The 18,923-nt window shown below is 35.8% G+C and overlaps 1 protein-coding gene across 2 annotated transcripts in view; it reads right to left on the reverse strand.

The window, feature by feature from the left end:
• The window catches only part of Sesn (Sestrin), a 38,089-nt gene extending 19,557 nt beyond the window's left edge, over positions 1–18,532 (reverse strand). Inside the window, exons 1-2 of one of the 2 annotated variants that reach the window (XM_081728212.1) lie at positions 18,097–18,532; positions 2,285–2,455 (exon numbers count right to left, since the gene is read on the reverse strand). In XM_081728212.1, the coding sequence (XP_081584338.1) occupies positions 2,285–2,455; positions 18,097–18,117 (192 nt within the window). In that variant the 5' untranslated portion in view covers positions 18,118–18,532. Of the gene's footprint in view, positions 1–2,284; positions 2,456–11,970; positions 12,010–18,096 lie in introns of those variants that run through there. The other variant, XM_081728203.1, reaches the window with a different exon arrangement.
• Positions 18,533–18,923: the final 391 nt, after the last annotated feature.

Below are 18,923 nucleotides of genomic sequence, written 5' to 3' on the forward strand. Positions count from 1 at the left end.
AAACAGTTGAACTGTATGCCTAACAAACCAATATAAATTTATTCTACTTCAGTTCAATATTATATTTGGAGTTCTAACCTATTGGGGTCTCGTTCATTACTTAATGATCCTACGCAAAACAGATTAACAATTGTTTTTATATCGCCTGAAAGGCAAGGTCAATATAGCCTATTATACAGATCTTTTAATGTTCAATTCGTTTGATTATCGTGATATAACTGGCAACGCTGCACTTTAACTAGTTGTTCACGAGAGGCGAGCCAGGAACATACGAAGCCTGGCATCCTTCCAAGAATGACAACACACATGTGCAAGTAGTAACCTATTAATTTTTTAAAAAAAAAATAAAAACTTCCGCAAGTCAAATGTATTACTCCTGTAAACTTCACGAGTGGATTAAAGATATGTAAAAGAACAAATGATTTGCAATCAAACGAAGTGACTTATTTATTGTAAAAAAAAAACTATTAGCTAAGGTTGAATAAATAGTTACAAAATCAGTATGTACAAATTACTGTTCGACCTTGCAATGAATGTAGCACTGATTAACGGAATCTAAATAGATTTTCAATACGTAATGCTCATTATCCATTTCACGCAATAGTTCTCAAAAGTAAAATATTTGCCGCATATACAGTACGTTGTTCAAGGTACCAGGGAACCCTGTAATTTTTTCCGTCAAACATTGGAAAAGGAGAAAAAGCCATGAACTTGAGGGATTAAAAGAAACCCACTAACTTCCTTGACGTCCACAACACGTTACTTCTAATATCTATGACGACAGCGAGTCCCTTGACCATCAAAACGGACACACACATGCCTTTGTACACGAAACCTTTTAACTTCTAGTACTGACAAGACATATACTAAGAATTATCTACGATAACATGCAACGAATTTCACAAGAAGCTGATAAGATACTGTTGTTCTTATTAAGCCTTATAAAGAGAAAAGAAATCATGTTATCCCTCAGCAGACAAGGTAACTTTCTATCACAGCGAAATCAAGAAGAGGTTGAGGTATAGCCAAGGTTCATTCAACTAATCTACAGGATATTGTCACTTCAACGTAGTAGATATGCAACAAAGAAAATGATAAAATCGTGTATTGAATATGAACCACTAGTAAATTTCACAGTACAAGAACAATGTATGGAAGTTTAAATTCAACCATAAGCGAACATTTCAATACGACTCCTATAGGCATTCAAATTTGAATGCATTGTATCTTTACATCTGACTGTTTCGACTTCAAATTAAGGGTAAAGGGAAAAAAAAAAATGAATGTCCATGTGTGCGCTTTAACGGGTGCTTTGGCCTATCTGTTGATTCTTGGTACTATTTGACTGTACATACCATGTATGCGTAAATGTAAAAATATCCTAGGAAAGGGGCAAAAAATTTGACTAACCCTATTCATTTTGTGGCGGTTTTCAATATTAAAACATAGTTTTCTCGAAAATACAGTTTTGACATTCCTTGTTTTTTTCGCTTACCCTTTAAATGTAAAACGCCTGAATTAAATATACACGTAACAATCTATATATTAAAGCGCTAGGTTTGTTTGTGGTCAAGAGAAGTTCATGTTTGTGGAAAATCCCTTCGACAATGAGCTCTCGAAAAATCTCAAGTGCTAGAAACGTGCCGTTTTGCTGGTCGATTTCAAACGTTGTGTAGATTTGCCATTCTCATTCAAATTTTCAAAAAAACTTTTCCTATTCCACATTTTAGGCGCCATTTTGACTATTTAATATTGCAACTAGGTTGATACCCTTGTGAAAGGCAACCAGTAGAGCAGCTACGTATAGCGGGTCGATAGACATTTCAGACGCTTTGCTTTAATCTGAATGACGACAACCTATTGCAAGCTGAAACTTCGAAGGCTTGTAGACCCACAATGCGAGTACTCGGTATACGAAAATAATAATAATAATTTGCATTTGGTATCATTTATCCAAGTTTGTCACAAACACGCCAACATCCTATATATTAAAATACTACATTTACACGTTTGTTTATAGCAATTAACTCCCTTTCAGTCTTTCTGATTTTACTTGTGTCCGTAAAGGGACTTGCACAGATAAAGTGAGAAGTGCGAAAGAGATTCACGGTCACATTAGAACCACAGGATATCGCAGGTTCAGCTACTTTATGTATATTTAAAAAAAAAATCGAAAGCAAATAACAGCTACCATAATAGAATTATTGAGAACGTTGCCATATGAAAAAAAAAAACTGATCAATTTTTATTTATTATGTCCAATTCAACCGTAATTCCTACTTACCATTATGGCTATGAAATGCCTATAGTCGTACGGCAACGGCCCATCACCTCTCAGGATAAAGTTCTGCGTTCGGAGGAACGTATCCAAATACGTTGGGTGGTAACCCATCACCTGAGTCACATGGTCTAACCTGTTGTTTTGAAGGAACGCATCGATGAAGAGCATATGAGTCTGAAAGAAGAAAAAAAATCGGAATCGTAAAATTTGATGGGAATAAAATATTTTATAAATAAATATACTTAATTATTTTCTAGTAGCCATATAATATTTTTATTGGCGATTATAACAGGGTAGGTGGTAGTTTCAATACACTTTAAAATGCATTAAAGATATAAAACATTGTGCTAAGGAAATTTACATTTCTATCAAAACACTTCTTTTTGATATCTCATGGGCATCATTCCAATGAACAATTAAAACTGAATGCGTGCTGGGAATTGGGGAACATGGAACAGGAACATGTCCGAGTGAAGAGATTAACTATTCTAAAGCTCCCATTTGAGTTGAAAATGTAGTACCCGGCCTACACCCGGAAAACACTAGATTCAACTCTAAGCCTTCAAAATTAATGTTACAATATTCTATCCACCGAGTAGAGTAACAACTAAAAGAAATGGACTGAAGTAGCCAGTTCCTTACCTATCTAGTCTTTGGGTTACTAGATAACTGAAAAGGTTGACAGCCTGATTTTTTTTTTAAAGGCATCACGTAATTGGGTACACACAATCAAATATAGGTACACTTATTGAAAATTAAAATTACCCAACTATTGTCGGCTAAACTCTGTAGTTGAGACTACCAATTTAAAATGCAATCTCATAATAGTCCGACATGAAAAAAGAAACCAAATATGTGTATAAATGAACACATCGGAACTTGTAAATCAATACATTAGAAGTTTTCTCCGTAACTCTAACAATACATTTCCAAAATACTTCCCTATTCCTTCTCATAAAATAAAGATTCCGTGTGTCATGCATAAATGATAATCCCTAACAATGAATTAGAGTTATGAGGGAAAACAAAAAGAACTGGAAAACAGAACTTATAATGAATATCTCATTTGACTACCTCCAATGGAAATTGAAATTGAGTTCAATCTTCTCATTGCATATAATTTACGGTTGCTAAGTACAATTCTTCCCGAATATGAATCACTTTCAGGAAGGAAACGAAACAAGTCATGCCATAGCACAAAGCGTGACCATAGCGTGCTGTAGTTGGCCTTGAAATACCTTCTGAAACTCTGTGAGCTAGCCAAATACAATCATTTTAAAATAATTAACAGTGGCGGTTCCAGACGTCTCAAAGCCGGGGAACAAGTGTTGATATACTTTCGATTGCAGATGAGAACTACAAATGTATGATCGAATTTTATGAAAGTGTGTAGCAGCAGCAAGTTACAGATATATGAATACGTACATCCATTCATTTAGTAGGTGGAAATTTAATTGGAAAGTAAGTTTCGTACATAAAATTCCATTCGTTTACTTCCTCTCAGTTGAGAAACGCGTATTCTGGCAAAATAGCCTATTAAATATTATGATAAATCCTCAGTGCTTTTTTGACTGGAGGAAAGTTTAATTTAGCCAAGAGATTGGAGATGATACACTCAGATCGGACAAAAAAAAAAACTGAATGGGAGCGTACGTAAAAAACATGGAACATTTTACTGAAACTGCTTCCTTTGCCCCTGAAATTAAATGAACTCTTTCAGTTTTTAACGTTTCATGATTATGCTCTTTAGGTTAAGGGTGATGGATGATTAAGGCAATTGAGAGATTATGGAAAAACTGGTAAAATGACAATGTGGGAGGTAACGGAGTACCCAGAGAAAACCCCACGGACACTATGACCTTTGCTCTTGAAATGGCGTAGAAAGTGAGGAAAATAGTTTTACATAAATTTTTCATGTCACTCCTGAGGCCAAAGAAAAGATTGTGAAATAACATTTGAAACGAAAGTTTAATTTGCTTACACACACTCCAAATCAGAAGCAAAAACATCCGTTTTTAAAATCCGACGTCCTATTTGAACAGATCACTTCCGGACTTTTTCGGAAGTTGAAAATTTGGCCATTCAATATAGCATTTAGAATATTCACGATTTTGACAGAATCCAGGTTACTCACTTTGGAATAAGTAAATTAATGATGTCATACCAGTAAGCTTAATTCTTTCATTAATTTTTATTGTTGCTTTTAGGACAAAGGAATCCTACATTTTCTACTAAGCTGTTTCATATTTAAATAAAAAAAATATGTGTATTGTTGCAGATAATGTAAGAACGCAATAAAGCAACGTTAATACTAGCGGGGAATGAGAAGGAATTGAATCTTTTCATTGATTTTTTTAAAGCAAATCTTTGTTACAAGTAAGGCTCGAATTTTTGGTGCGCCACTCGATTTGGTGGGAGATTGGTGAAACATTTACAAATTAGACTTTCGCAATTTCAAACTCGAGATTTAAATACACCAGACTCACCAAAAAGAACCTTCTCCACTCAGACATAAAATTCTTATCAAATTTTTCTTTCGTTCGTTATCCATACATATTGTACCGATGTAGGTTTCGTCTTTTTCCGCAATTGGGAAAGTTACTTGTTACTTCATGCAACTACCTTCCAAAATATAACGCTACTTATGTTTCAATAGACAAATCCAATGAATAACAGTCTTCACATATTTCCTACTCCCACGTGTTTAGGTGTCTTATGTACGATTTACTCTCACCAAAGTCCGCAATATACTGATGAAAGTAAATATTCACAACAATTTCAAAGTATAACAACACTTGCAGTACTTATATTCTCTTTAAAAGTTACACAACAGTAAAATCTTCAGAACACTGAAACCAACCAGCGGAACGGAATTAAAAATGACCAATACAATAGTAACTTGTAATACTTGAATACAATTTTTGTCACGAAAATTTAAATTGCTTTTGAAAACAGCAAAAAAATGTACTCGGTCGTATGTTTGCCATAAATAGGCATAACACTTTTTAATAAACATAACGAGAGAAATATTTCAATTAGCAACATTAATATACGGCTCACTTAAATAAAAACAGAAGCGGCGAGAAAGTGAGAAGACAGTTGTTACAGAATGACTGTACACAGATACGAATATTTAAACTACATTTCGTAGCATATTTTAGACTGAATACAATATTACCGTTACATGAAAATAATAAAATGACTAGTACGTAATTGCATGTATTTAAAAAAAAAAAAAGTGGCAATGGAATGTTTCCCCTTATATCTTTATAGTAACAGAACATTTCTTTGTTAACTATGGCAGACAACATCCTGTCCCATTTCCCGTAGATAGGACAAATCAACCATTTTCTTTGACTTAAAAAAAAAAAAAAAAAAAAGTCCAGCTGTGACACCTAAAAGCTCTCGAAATATGAAAGGCCATTCGAGAACTTTTCCATCAGGATTACTAGATGACGTAACTCAAAGGTAGTGACAGAAGGGTAATGGTCTGTTCCCGTTAGTCCCAACCCCCTATTGAGTTGTTCCTTTTTTTTTTTTTTTTTTTTTTAACGGCACATGCAAAATTCTTTCAAAAGAAAGGGTCAGCACAGCAATGAGTCAATACGAGGCACATCTCATATATACACAATACATAATAGCTCCCGCTCCACGCTTCCATTTTTCTCGCTCTATCGATGGGTTCAGTGTGGCCATCCTTACTAATAAACTAGCTATAGGAAGATTTAAAGCTCTTCTCTACAAATTAATATTAAATTTCTCAAACCACAGAAATATAACACCAGGTTTGCACAAAATCCACAATGTAAAGAAGCCTAAGATGAATAACTTAGTACTCTGAATTCGATTTCCAACAAGACAAATTTAGGCAGCTTGGCACAGTGAAGGAACCCTTCACAATGTGTTATAGCACACCAGGGAGTCCAGTCTTGATATAAAGAAATCACGTATTTACACAATAAAACTGGTAATTAACTGTAAATGCGCGAAGATGTTCTACCGTGCAGTAACCGCTGTATTTCTTTCATTACATATTATTCCCGTGCATCTTCCTGAGTTCAATTTCCTCATGAAGCCTAACCCACACCCACTTATAGGCATAATCACGGAACCACCACACCATACAGTAAAAATCTTGCCGTAAATTAATTTGTTGAAAACATATATTGTTGATTCGTACCCAGAAAGGTTAGCAGTAAACAACGTATAAACTATTTTCATATACTATCTTTTCCATTTTTACATGTACAGTCACCCACATAAAGGGTACCTGGACCCCAAGTAATGGAATTATAAGTCAGGGGTCCAGGTACTTATGCGGGTAACTGTACACATTCCACTTATTTTTTTAACTTGTGTCGGTTATGTGAATTTTCTCGGCAAAGAACAGCAAATTTACCCGGAATGGCAAGGTAATATTTAGTTGTGCGAAACAGAACTGAACCTTGAACCCTTACGTTCAATTCTGTAATGTAATGAAAAGGAGCTCTCGTTTTTACATCCCACTATTATCTCTGAAGGCTAAATGAGACAGAGTAATTTGACAATTGATGGAATGGCAACGTGTGGGGAAATGGAAGAACCCAGAAAAATCACGGACAATTACCGAATGTATGCGTGTCTGTATGTTAATTAATAGTGAGAAATATGGATCTCAAAACTGGAGAAAGTTTCAGGCCGTACTAAAAAAAAAAAAAAAAAAAAAAAAAAAATGATAAATAGTGCAATACCCTCAGTATTCCACGCGTTTCACAAACCGATATGAGGACGACAAAAGATAGCAACACTGAGCAACTATTCTCTTCAATATGCACACACTCTACAGTGCACACACCTTTGGTTCCGGTAGGTCCGGGTTATAAATGTGCGGAACTTCCAGCTGCAGGGCCACCTGGTTACTACAGGAAGTAATCCTCAATGAAAACCCCACCAGAAACTTCATTTCTCGAATACCATCGGGTGAATCAGGAAGAGAGAAATATGAAACAATTCAAATAAAACTATAATTTTTAACATACGCGGATATACTGTAAGAGTAGCATGTATTCTACGCATCTGGTCCAAAATAATGCATATTCCTTGGCACAATTTCTCTTTTATTAATATAAGAATGTTCTCGTATATCTTGAACAAATTGTCCCCTTGCTAGATAGAGCTCCACTCATTAAAAACACTGGCAGTTTTCCCGAAAGTTATAGAAACCGCAACACTAAATACATCTAACTCCCTATAATTCATAGCTAACCTAACAAATTTTCAACCATATTTACATATTACATATTGAATAAAGTATAAAATGTTTATGCCCTTTCGAACTTATTCTTAATATGCATTCAGTTTCATACTCTTAAATGTGCCAGGAAAACACAGTAGCTTAGTGGCAGAGCGTTCACCTCTGGTGCGTGGAGTCCTTGGTTCGATCCCAGCTCGCGCCAATTGAGCTTTGTGATGAACAAACCGTGTTCATGGGTTTTCTCGGGCTCCCCCACTCTATTCCTTCCACCACTGCATTCCTATCTCATCACCACAGACGTCTTTAGCCTGGCGGAACGTAAAACTGAAAGATTCACTTCATTATTTTCTTAATACGTCATTTGCGAGAGGAACAATGCTAGTAGTACAATCAAAACCGCATTTGACGAATATTCTAGGCTAAACATGGGCTTCTCTTACCCTTAACGAGTTTGCGTACCTACGTCATCCTTTTTTTCTTAGTCCATTCATTCATACGATGAATTAGTTCTGTTTTCTTTCAAATGAATTGGATTCACATCACGTATTGATTTACTGATTTGCTCTTCAAGTCAAAAGAAATGCCTATTTTATTTGTATGTCTTCAAAATTATTTACCATTATGCGTAACAAATTTATTACATATTAAATTTTGAAGCAGAAATATGTAAAAAGAACTATTAAAATTCCAGTTAATTTGAAAGAAAACAAGTTAAACCTCATACAGTTCAATGGGCTGAAAAACAAATACAGCATGGCGTAAGAAATCAAAACTATTAACCCTACAACGGACTGGTTGGGTCTCTCAGACCCATACATACGTAAAAGTGCTGCATTTCTGACAAAATTTTCAGCTAAAATCAAGTCCTTCTCTATACTTTTCAAGCAATGTCACTAGAAGTCAGGGGTATGCACATGTTATTTCTGTTGTCGTTAGGTTGTGTACAGCAAAGGATTAAAATTGCTCTGGGTCCGTGAGACCCAACCCGTCCGTATACGTCAGTCGTTTGGAACCAATGTTAGTTACAGGACGAAACTTTTATTTGTGACATATTGAGTAACGTTTCTCGTAAAAGTTCCATCTAGTTTATCGAATAATTTACATATGTTGTATATCTGTATGTGGATATTGTTTGCAACGTATTTGATTGTTTGAAACGGCTGAAGTCCTTGTAAATGATTATGAAAAACGACATGAATTGGAAAGAGAACATAGTGAATTCGATGAATGATGCAGATCCAGATTTCCAGTTAGAGAATGAGCATAACACGGATAGTGATCTAGATGATTCTGTTGAAGTGTTATCTGATAGTCGTAATATTTTTCTCCGTCTGGACAAATGTTGCATGTTGGTGATGGTGAAAATGAAGTCGGTTTTGAGAGCTGTGATTCAGCATCAAAATATGTTGGACGAAATAAATGAACAAAATGGAACAAAATCGTTTTACCTATGAATTATCGAACCAGAAGTCACAATACTGTCACTCATCTGCATGCATACATCGTTTTAAAAGCAAAGAAAGCACTGGATCCTGAGTAACTCACACGTCGTAAATTCAAAGAACTTTAATTGCTTTTAATTAGACCTCAAATGGCGACAAGGGCTCAAAATGAAAAACTGCCAATGCATATTAGGGAATTGGCCGGAAGGATTAGTGGTGCATGTGTTAACATCAGACACGCAAGTGAAACTTATGATCCCCAAAAACGGGGACGTTACAAGTGTCGAGACAGCAAAACCAAATATTTTTGCAAATATTGCAAAGTATGGGTATGTCTGAAACACACAAATGGTATGTGGAAAATGTGTTGAACTTAAAAACACGGAGTACAGTTCAAATTTAAGTTAGAACATTCTGAAATTCAATAGGTTAAAAATTCTTGCACACTTTTCAGAATTTTCTATATATTTGTAATAATGGGAAATATTACGTCACAGGCTTAAGTTTTTGTAAATTTACTATGTAAACAATAACTCTGAGCTTAAAATTACTTTATATACCATTTTCGGAAAAAGAAAAGTACAATATACAGTTTGGTTCAATAAATAAATAAATTTAACTGAATATGTATGTTTAAATAAGATCTTTTTCTGAGTCCCGTAGACCCAACCCGTCCGTTCATGTAACTTTTTTTTTTTCACCCGTCCGTTCTAGGGTTAACAGAACCCCCCTCCTATTCTTTCCCTTGATTGACACTTATTAATTTTGAGCAAAGGTGGTCTTTGTAAATAAATCAGAAATTGTGATGTATAATTACCTATTGTCATTGCAATTTGTCGACGCTAAATTATGCGAGAGCTTTTTCGAAATTCTTATTTCCCCTTCAATATCTTGTTCCAATAGTCACGTAATGTTTGTGATGTGATCTTAAGAGGCAAACTAGTCACTTTGTACGCAAAAGTGTGGTGTGCATACATTTACTTATAAACGTATGGAATTTTATACTTAAATTCTAAGCGGAGGAAAACCTAATGTTGTGTATTACATATAGCCTATATCACAGAAATTCCACACTCAAAAACCAGTATGTTGATTTCTAAGCAATCCTGACCACCAAATCCTAGACCGATATGCAAGAAAGTACATTTGTTACAGATTGGATTCAATACAGCTTACAATTCAAAATAATGTAATTAACGCAATGCTACAAACAAAAACGAAGCTCGAAATACTTGAAATTACATAGGCCATCCTTAATCTTTCTTCGAGGAAAAAGAAGTCACAACAGTCCTACTGTTTCGCCCTTTCAACCAAGGCTAGCAGGTTTTGTTTTCAGGCAGCACAATAATTTATAAACCTGCCGAGGCGCAACAGTTTGTGCGCAGTAAGCATGACGGTTGTCCCACTTCTAACGACTTCTTTTTTATACATATATATTTTTTATCCTTGCACAGCTCCATCCTAGCTACATGGTTAGCGATGCGCCATCGGCACAGGAGAACCGGGTTTGATTCCCGGTAGGAGCTATGCGGTTTGAACACCATGTTAATCTGTTAGTCCAAGTCTCAAACCTCGGTGAAGAAAGGACCGCTAAATTTGAATCCAACCAAACAACTACCACTAAACACAAAATTTTCTCCTCCTCTAAATTAACCAAAGCCTCAAAGACATTTCCTGTGTTTGCTGGTTACGATACCTTGTAAAAATCGTCCAACAGAGCTAAATGGCAGCTTCATTTTTTAAAATTAAATCGACTTCTACGAAACGGTCATTTTAAGAAGCGAAACGGTCATTAGACAACTTGACAAACCGCACTTCAAAAAATAAAATTACATATTTAAGTTTTACGTCCCATGATTATGCCGGCTAGGCTAAAGGAGACGGTGATGAGAAATGGTGAAATGAAGAAAGTAGGAAAAATGGGAGAACCCAGAGAACCCCCTTCCCATACAAACACGGTGTTTATCCACCATAAAGCTCACTTGACGCGAGCTGGGATCGAACCAAGCATCCATGCACCATACGTGAACGCTCTACCTCTGAGCCACCGCAGCCCCAAACTGCCTATCAAACATGACTTCGGCAAAATATTGAACCAATCTACTGTGAGCGATGTGTAATCGCCAGCATAGAACGAAATGAATTCGACTGCTCAGTTTTGGTGTAAAAAGACCTTGCAATCCGTCACTGTAATTGGGCCATGTTGCCAAGAAAATTCCCAACTGAAACTTTTGAAATTGTCCCATACATTCACAAGTTAATTGGAAAGGTTTAGAAAGAGAGTTCAACTTCGGGCCTGGCAGCGCGTGGACCATTGTTCCAATTTTAGCACCACGATATGAATTCAAACGAAACGTAAAAACAAATACACAAAAAAGTGCACTATATATTCTTCTCTGTCGGTGTAACATCACGCAACAAGAACATACCTCCTATCGAGACTGTGCCCGCATTTGTTTAACAAAGTATCGAAAAGTAGGTGGAAATTACCTCCTGCGACGGGGAAATCCTTTGAAATTGCCCGTGTGCGGTAGTTTCATCAAGGTCATTGATGACACCCATTTTCCACGCAAAACGATGACAAATCCAATGAGCTCTTCACAGTGATGTAAGCTATTTCTATTTCCTTTCGATTCTTACGGAAACTTCAACCAAATGGCACTTACCTTTAAGGATATCCAGCCACGAAGAGCGGAGTGCGCAAGTAAGAAAATCGAATAGCATAGAATATTCTTGCCAAACTTTTGCACCTAGCCCAAAGAGGATTGAGCCAAGAACTCCGAAGTGGACATTGATTACGTGGCAATTTCTACCTCATTAAATAAATTCTTCAACGCTAATACACATAATTCAGAAGAAATAAGTAAAAGCAACAGGACGGGTGATGTATCTGAATGACGGCAGTCAATGTAAAGCACTCTTATCTACTTTCTACAATTACACCTAGTCCTCCCATCCCTTTACATCAACTAGAGAAATATCAAGGAAAACATTTATGATCGGAGGCAACGTACACTGAAAATAGCATGCCACCACATCCACAAAACCAGTGCTTTTTCCAGGCACACAAGGAAAATTTAACTGCAATTACATGTTATTTTCGTGCAGGTCCCAGTGCAGCTCCTCATATCTTGATCCCAACCCCGACAGAAATGTTCTGGAAGAAAGCATTCAAAAGACAAAATGACTATGTGGAAGCAATCGTTCTATTACTGGTGTTAAAAACAAAGACAGTTAATAAAACAAACTTAGTTAAAACGACAAAATGGGCAAGCTTTAGATGAAACTTTCCTGCGAGAAATTAGTTCCCCGATGGGAGGGAGGGCGGCTCAATCTCAATCAGCCTGAAAGACAACATAATCGTATAATATGAACTAAAATCATAGCACAATTAATATCAGTTAAGAATGAACTAAATTTATGATAATGTCCCCTACCAGAATCCGGGCGACACATACAATGCGGTAAGGTAAGTGGAACATTGATGTGGGAGTAAGCCGGAACGCTGTCTCGATTACGAATTCAATGCCCATCTAGTACTACACATAGCTCTATCCGTACATTTTTTTTTCTTTCTGTGGTTTACTAGAAACGTACCATATACGAAGCCTGTACGAAATAACCACTGATCAATAAGCCATTTCACTTAAGCTGTATCAGCCAATATTCCGTCCTTGAAAGATTAGGTCAAATTATGTTCCACTTATACAAATTAGCAAACATTTCACGTTACCCTAATTAGGACAAAGAGTCTTCCTATTTTTTCAAGATGTGAAAGTAAGCTATTCAGTATAAGACATTGAAGTTCTTTTGACAGGAAGTTTTGTGAAAGCAACAAAAAAAAAAAAAAAGGTAAGAATAAACTTTCTCCACTAAATAAAACTGATGTAGAAACGTGGAATTAGAAAAATCGCATGCAGGTGGTATACGTTAAATGTCTAAATGTCAAAAAAAAAAAAAAAACTCTCATTTTACTAATCACAAAAGTCAAGACACACCATAATGTTAGCTTTAAATAATCACGTAATTGTAAAATAGTAAAGGGGTTAAAAAAAAAAATGGACGGGGCCTACTACGCAGCAAGAACTGCAGAAGAAACCAATTATTAAGTCTGCAGAAACACAATGCTAATTCAATAGCTGACCCACACGATGTTGACTCCCTATTTTACGTATTATTTTGGAAATAAATACAAAATCACACCAGCCAAGATATACTGTTAAAATCAATCTCCTTCGGAAAGTCGTGAATTCTGCAAATGTTCGAGTAATTAACTTATTTATTTTAAATGATAAAATTAGTAACAAGTAAGTAATAGCGATGCAAGCCGATAAGCTAACACCAATTTAAAATCAAGGACGACTTGCTTATGCTTAAATCCTTCCTGGCCTTGTTGGTTGTTGGAGATGAACGTACTTTCAGCACTAAGGCTATACGAGGTATGGACTTTAACACAGGATTCGAACCACTTGAGCTCCTACCGGGAATCGAAACCTGGGCCTCCCATTTCCAACATGCATATGCAAAACTATACAGCCAGAAGAGAGTTCTCTGGAACTTTGTTCCAAGGTGGAGAGTTTTTAGTATTCCTACGGTGTTGTAAAACTTCGAAGTTATATGAATTCCTCATATGGCATCAACAATAATACCATATTATGTTGCCTATAAATAAAAACTGGAACCAACTGCCTCGTGTTTACCACGAAGTCTTACAAGTTAAAGAAGACATATCAATTATTAGCGGGTACAAACTCTCACTCAACGTCTGCATTGCCGTGGTAATATTAACAAGGAATCGCACACGAAAATCTTTGAAATAGAGCAGACTCTCACTCCCGTCTCCTGAAAGTGGTCCAAACGGATTGGGCAAACAAAAAATTATGATGACTTAAACGGCAAACATGGAGCAAATTAAAAGATTATGATAAAGGATGAAGCATCTAAGCACAGCTTGAACCAGAGACTAACAGAAAATACTAACTGTAAACTTAATCCTTATATGCCTATAGTCTTACTGATCATGACTGACTAGTAGTAGCGATGTTCTTCGTCAGCAGCGAAGCTATAAAGGATAAACCCTAACAGTCAGTTAATGTATAGTATGTTCAATGTTCTCTCTCTCTCCCCATGAATAGAACCCTGGACCTAGCCACTAAACTGAGTAAGGAAGGCCACACTGATCGTGATTCAAAATAGGAATGAAAATTTAGAATATGATTCCGTTGCGTTTAACGCTTCTCCTCCGCAGCTGCTCTAAAATAAAAATTTAAAGAAGAAAAAAAAAATCTGTCAACCACACGTTGGATGTGTTTGTATTACAACTGAAAATTACAAAAAAAAAAAACAATATGATTAAAATCCCCATTACCTACCCTTTACTTCTCAAATGTGTCTGACCTATAGTGTCTCTAAATTTCCATTGCAAACCATTGTAATTCACATTCTGCATTACTTAAATAGTAATAATACACATTACAATCCTTAGACCAGTGGTTCTCAATCTTTTCTGGCTGACACACTTTACTGAACTTCCAGAACATGGCGACACTTGTTTGATATACTTATTATAAATAATAATATTTATTATAATAGTAAATATCAATTTTTATAACTATATAGCATTGAGCATTCTTACTACCACGGGTGGAGTTGACTGGTACAGTCTGTCTCGATTTTAACTAATTATAATTAAAATTGTTCACGATTTTTAAATTCTAAAATTTCGCGATACAGTGTGTCGCGACACATCAGTTCAGAAATACTGCCTTAGACAATATGAGGTGACCTCTGCCCTCTGAAACACAAATCTGACCACTATAGATAATTTACACAGGGGCAAATTACACAGATCCAGCTGTAGAAAAAAAGGAAGCAATTCGTGAATACAAGTAAATTACTCTTTATTTATAAACTATTCGGAACAGGAAAGAAATCTCAGAGAAGCCTTAAGAGGAATTGTCAAGGTACTCATTCACGACGTCAGAAGCAACCTTGTGATAAAAGAAGCATTTTCCTAAGCATGAGTCATGGCTGTCTAATCGCTCTAGAAACCAAGTGCTATAGCTTTGCTGTGTACCACCCGCAACCTCGGACACTAAAAACATCACTATTAGTTTCTATAAAAATAATTTACATGTTGAGAAAAATAAACTAAATACGAATTTCAGCAAAGGATAGGGATGGTCAAAATTTATTGGAATCCGGATTCCGGAAAATATACTTTCTGGAATCCGAAATTTCACTTCCCGAATTTCGGAATTGGTCATCTCTAGTAGGGACAGTTAATCTAATTTGACTATCATCTATACCTGCAGTTTAATGTCCAACGGTCAGTTTTTGACTACTATGAAACTTGACACACGAAATACTGTATATCGTTCCAGTAATCAAATATACATACGAACCGAATTCCGCACCTCATTACCTGCTCACAAAATTAAACTGCTAAATCCATGTGAAAATACCAGAATTCACTCTGTGAAGACTGTTCCTGAATATGTGAAATAACGACAAAGGGCATTAAATTTTCTGAAATTCCGTAAGTATTACAAAGACATAAGAAGTAGAAACATGGATCACATTTTATCTTATAAGTGGCGCAACCAGGATTTTATTTCAGGAGGATCCACGAATACCTTGTACAGTAGTCTGCAAACGACGTGTTAAACCATGTGATATGGAGAAAATTGAAAGTTTGAATCCTCCCCATTACAAACAATTTAGTTATCCCTATTAACATTATAAAAGGCCTTAAAATAAAATTCAAATTGACATATTCACCATTATCAACTATTACAATTTTTAAAACTTACACCACAATTATTACTTTGTACATCTATTTTTACATATAATGATGCACTCTTTACTAATATTTATTACTCTAAGAAATTTTGAAATTTCACCAAAATTTGTCTGCAGCGCTGCTGTATATGTTATGCAAGGTTTGTTTCGCAGAGGGTCTGGGCCCCCTGAGCTCACAGCTGATGGTGCCACTGCTTACAGGTAATAAATAACACTTCTGAATAAAGACCCTCAACGCTCAACCAAATGGAGAAATTAAAAAAAAAAAAAATCTGAAACAAACCATCCGATTTCCACTAACTTAAGCGGAACGATTAAAAAAGTTAGCTACATGATATTTCAAGGTTATATCGCCTGAAGTAGCTTTATAACCGTGGGTAGTTGCCAGTCATCAAATAATTTCATCACATGCACTGAGACACACTTCTAGGAAGACATGATAGTACTGAATCAACTATGAGCTTCCATGAACAACCATCAAATCTTTGTTAATACAATTAAACTGCTCTAAGAACTTTCAAATCGGTAGACGAAGTCCTGATCTACTTAGCCTGTAGGCTATTCCTTTATAAAATATTGTAAAAGCAAATCAATTGAGACTAATGTCAAAACTTTCACAATTATACAAATTCAGGGAATTGAAAAGAAATTCAGGCTAACTGAAAATAGAACATTTGAAAAAAAAAAAAATAAATAATTACTTCGCTGAAATGTAATAAAGCACAAGACAATACTTGTATAGCAATCTAACAAGTACAGAGAACGACTGGATATCTACCGTAAGACAATTAGTCAGAAGCAAGTGAAACAATTTTGGGAGGACATAACATAAGCTACATTGCTGTTCCACAACAGTTAAGGCCCCGCTCCCATCTGTATAAAAGATCTTTTGTGGTTCAGCAAAAAGAAAAGAAAAACATAAAAACCTGCCACTTCGCACTCTCCCAAAACAGAGGTATCTGAAGTAAACACAAAATTAAACTAAATTTGCTGAAGATAGTTCGAAATTTCAAACTTCCTTTAACTTGAATTTATAAAAAGAAAAAAGAAAATCAAAACTTTAATTTAAATTGTAATGCATAGACCTATTGCTAACTGTTGCTGGCATTTTATTGTCTTCCCTTTGAACCTATCAATCCTACTCAAAAACCGTCAAACGATTTTAAAAATAAAAATATCAAAGCTTCGAAAAAGCACCTGGATCAACTGAGTATTACTACCCATACATCAAACGCGATCTTCAATATCAACGGGATCAGAACCTCTTGTGTTTAGGTTCCATCCAAGATCTGCAACCCCCACTGGTATCGACCCTGTGACCACCAACTTAGAAAGCATATGTGTTAGTCACTTTACCACGATGAATCCTGAAATTCCATGTGAAATTTATGATGTCACGTTATTATATGGATTACAAACTATATAATGTGTCTAAAACTTATTTTTTCAACGTCATGGAAAATTAAACAATAAAATCGGCGCAAACCATTGTGAAAACCGATAATAAAATTGAAAATGGCAAACAATATATAAACCATAAGGCGAGGATACAATAAATTACAATTGAAATCAATGAAGTTCTATTGCAAATTAATCACACGTGAGATCTTATAACGATGAAATCTTTTCAAGCTGAAAATTATATTACTGATATTATTAAATTAACAGGAAGCAACAGCTCGTAATCAATACTTCTGAATGTACACGAGTGGAAATTTACCAGCAGGAAAGCATGCCTGAATGCGAGTATTGACGTGTTAGGTGAAAGTTCTGCCATTCGTGTTCTAACACGTTCGCAACTCACTTTAAAGAATTCCTTAAAAGTACTATACTCTAGTGATCCTGATACCTAATGTAACATTCATTTTCGTGAAGCTGAAGCAAGTTCAGGATGTAAACATATTTTGCATATTTGGAGATCCGATTCAAGTTGGAAAGGGAGCAGGCGCCGACAATTGCCAGAGCCATGTACCGCTTCACATCGGCTTGACACTAGCTCCCTCTGGGCCAGAAACGAGAAAGAAGCCGGCCGGCACTTTTTGGTAAGGATTGATCTGCCTTGTACGATACATCATATTTTATCAACCCATTTATACACTTCATAATTCTATAACTAATTTATATAATAACTCATTTATATAAATCTTAATTCCGTTACTAAACAAACAAACGAACGAACGAAAAAAACGAATGAAAATATCATTCAAGCAAACTTTCCAAGATTGAAACAATGTTTTTTTTCTTCTTTCATTACTACCGTAACTTTACACTGTATATTTCAAAGGGAGACATTTGTGAGAAAAAGAAAAAATGTTTAAGAATAATAATAATAAACTTACATCATGTCCTATCTGTCCCATCTCCTCTGGCGTTGTAGCTGCTGCCTCTGCAGCACCGGTTTCTGTTCGGTTTGCGACGGGAATTTTGATATCTTTTTAACTGTCGTTTCTGACCTAATAGTGTCGTCTTGCTGGATGTCGAGTCGTATTTCATATCATGCACAACTTACAAATACTTTGGTAAGCACAAAAAAATCACAACAAAAAAAGGACTACTTCAACAACGTATCCTTTTTTCAAAAAGGATGAAAACTATCGAAAGTACAAACGAGTTTATTCCGTCACAACGACATTTCCACATAAAAACATACGCAACCGGCAACGAGAAAAATTAAAAACACACTAAAATGATTACACAACGGAACGCCCGGTTTACTGTTAACAACACTGTACTCCTCTCTGCTGTGTAGTCAGAAATCGACTGGATTCAAGACAAAGCAATCATATGTTCAAGCGTCCAAGTCAGCTGTCAGAGCCCTCTCTGGTTTCTTATTGGTTCGTGAGGCAACCATTGAGAGAGTTGCGTCAGCTGATTGTGGAGGGGGTCCCATGTGCAGAGTCCATGTTTCGCTTAGCAACTGAACTCCAGCAATGTTGCTAACTAAAAGTAAAGTCTCAGGATCCGCTGTTTTTCTTCTTCTAATAATCTTTCTTATGTTATCTCACTTGTCACAGGATTCGCCCGACCTAGACAATAAGAGTATTTTTTTCTTGTTGCTTTATTCCTTTTAGGGGAGAAAGGACGTCGAAAGCTTTACTAGCAATTGCTTTATTAGAAGTAATACGTGTATAATACAAAGCCCATGGAAATCCTCCTTGTAGTGTAG

This window comes from Thermobia domestica, chromosome 1, assembly GCF_964235325.1.
Source record: "Thermobia domestica chromosome 1, izTheDome1.hap1.1, whole genome shotgun sequence".
NCBI classification, from domain to species: domain Eukaryota; kingdom Metazoa; phylum Arthropoda; class Insecta; order Zygentoma; family Lepismatidae; genus Thermobia; species Thermobia domestica.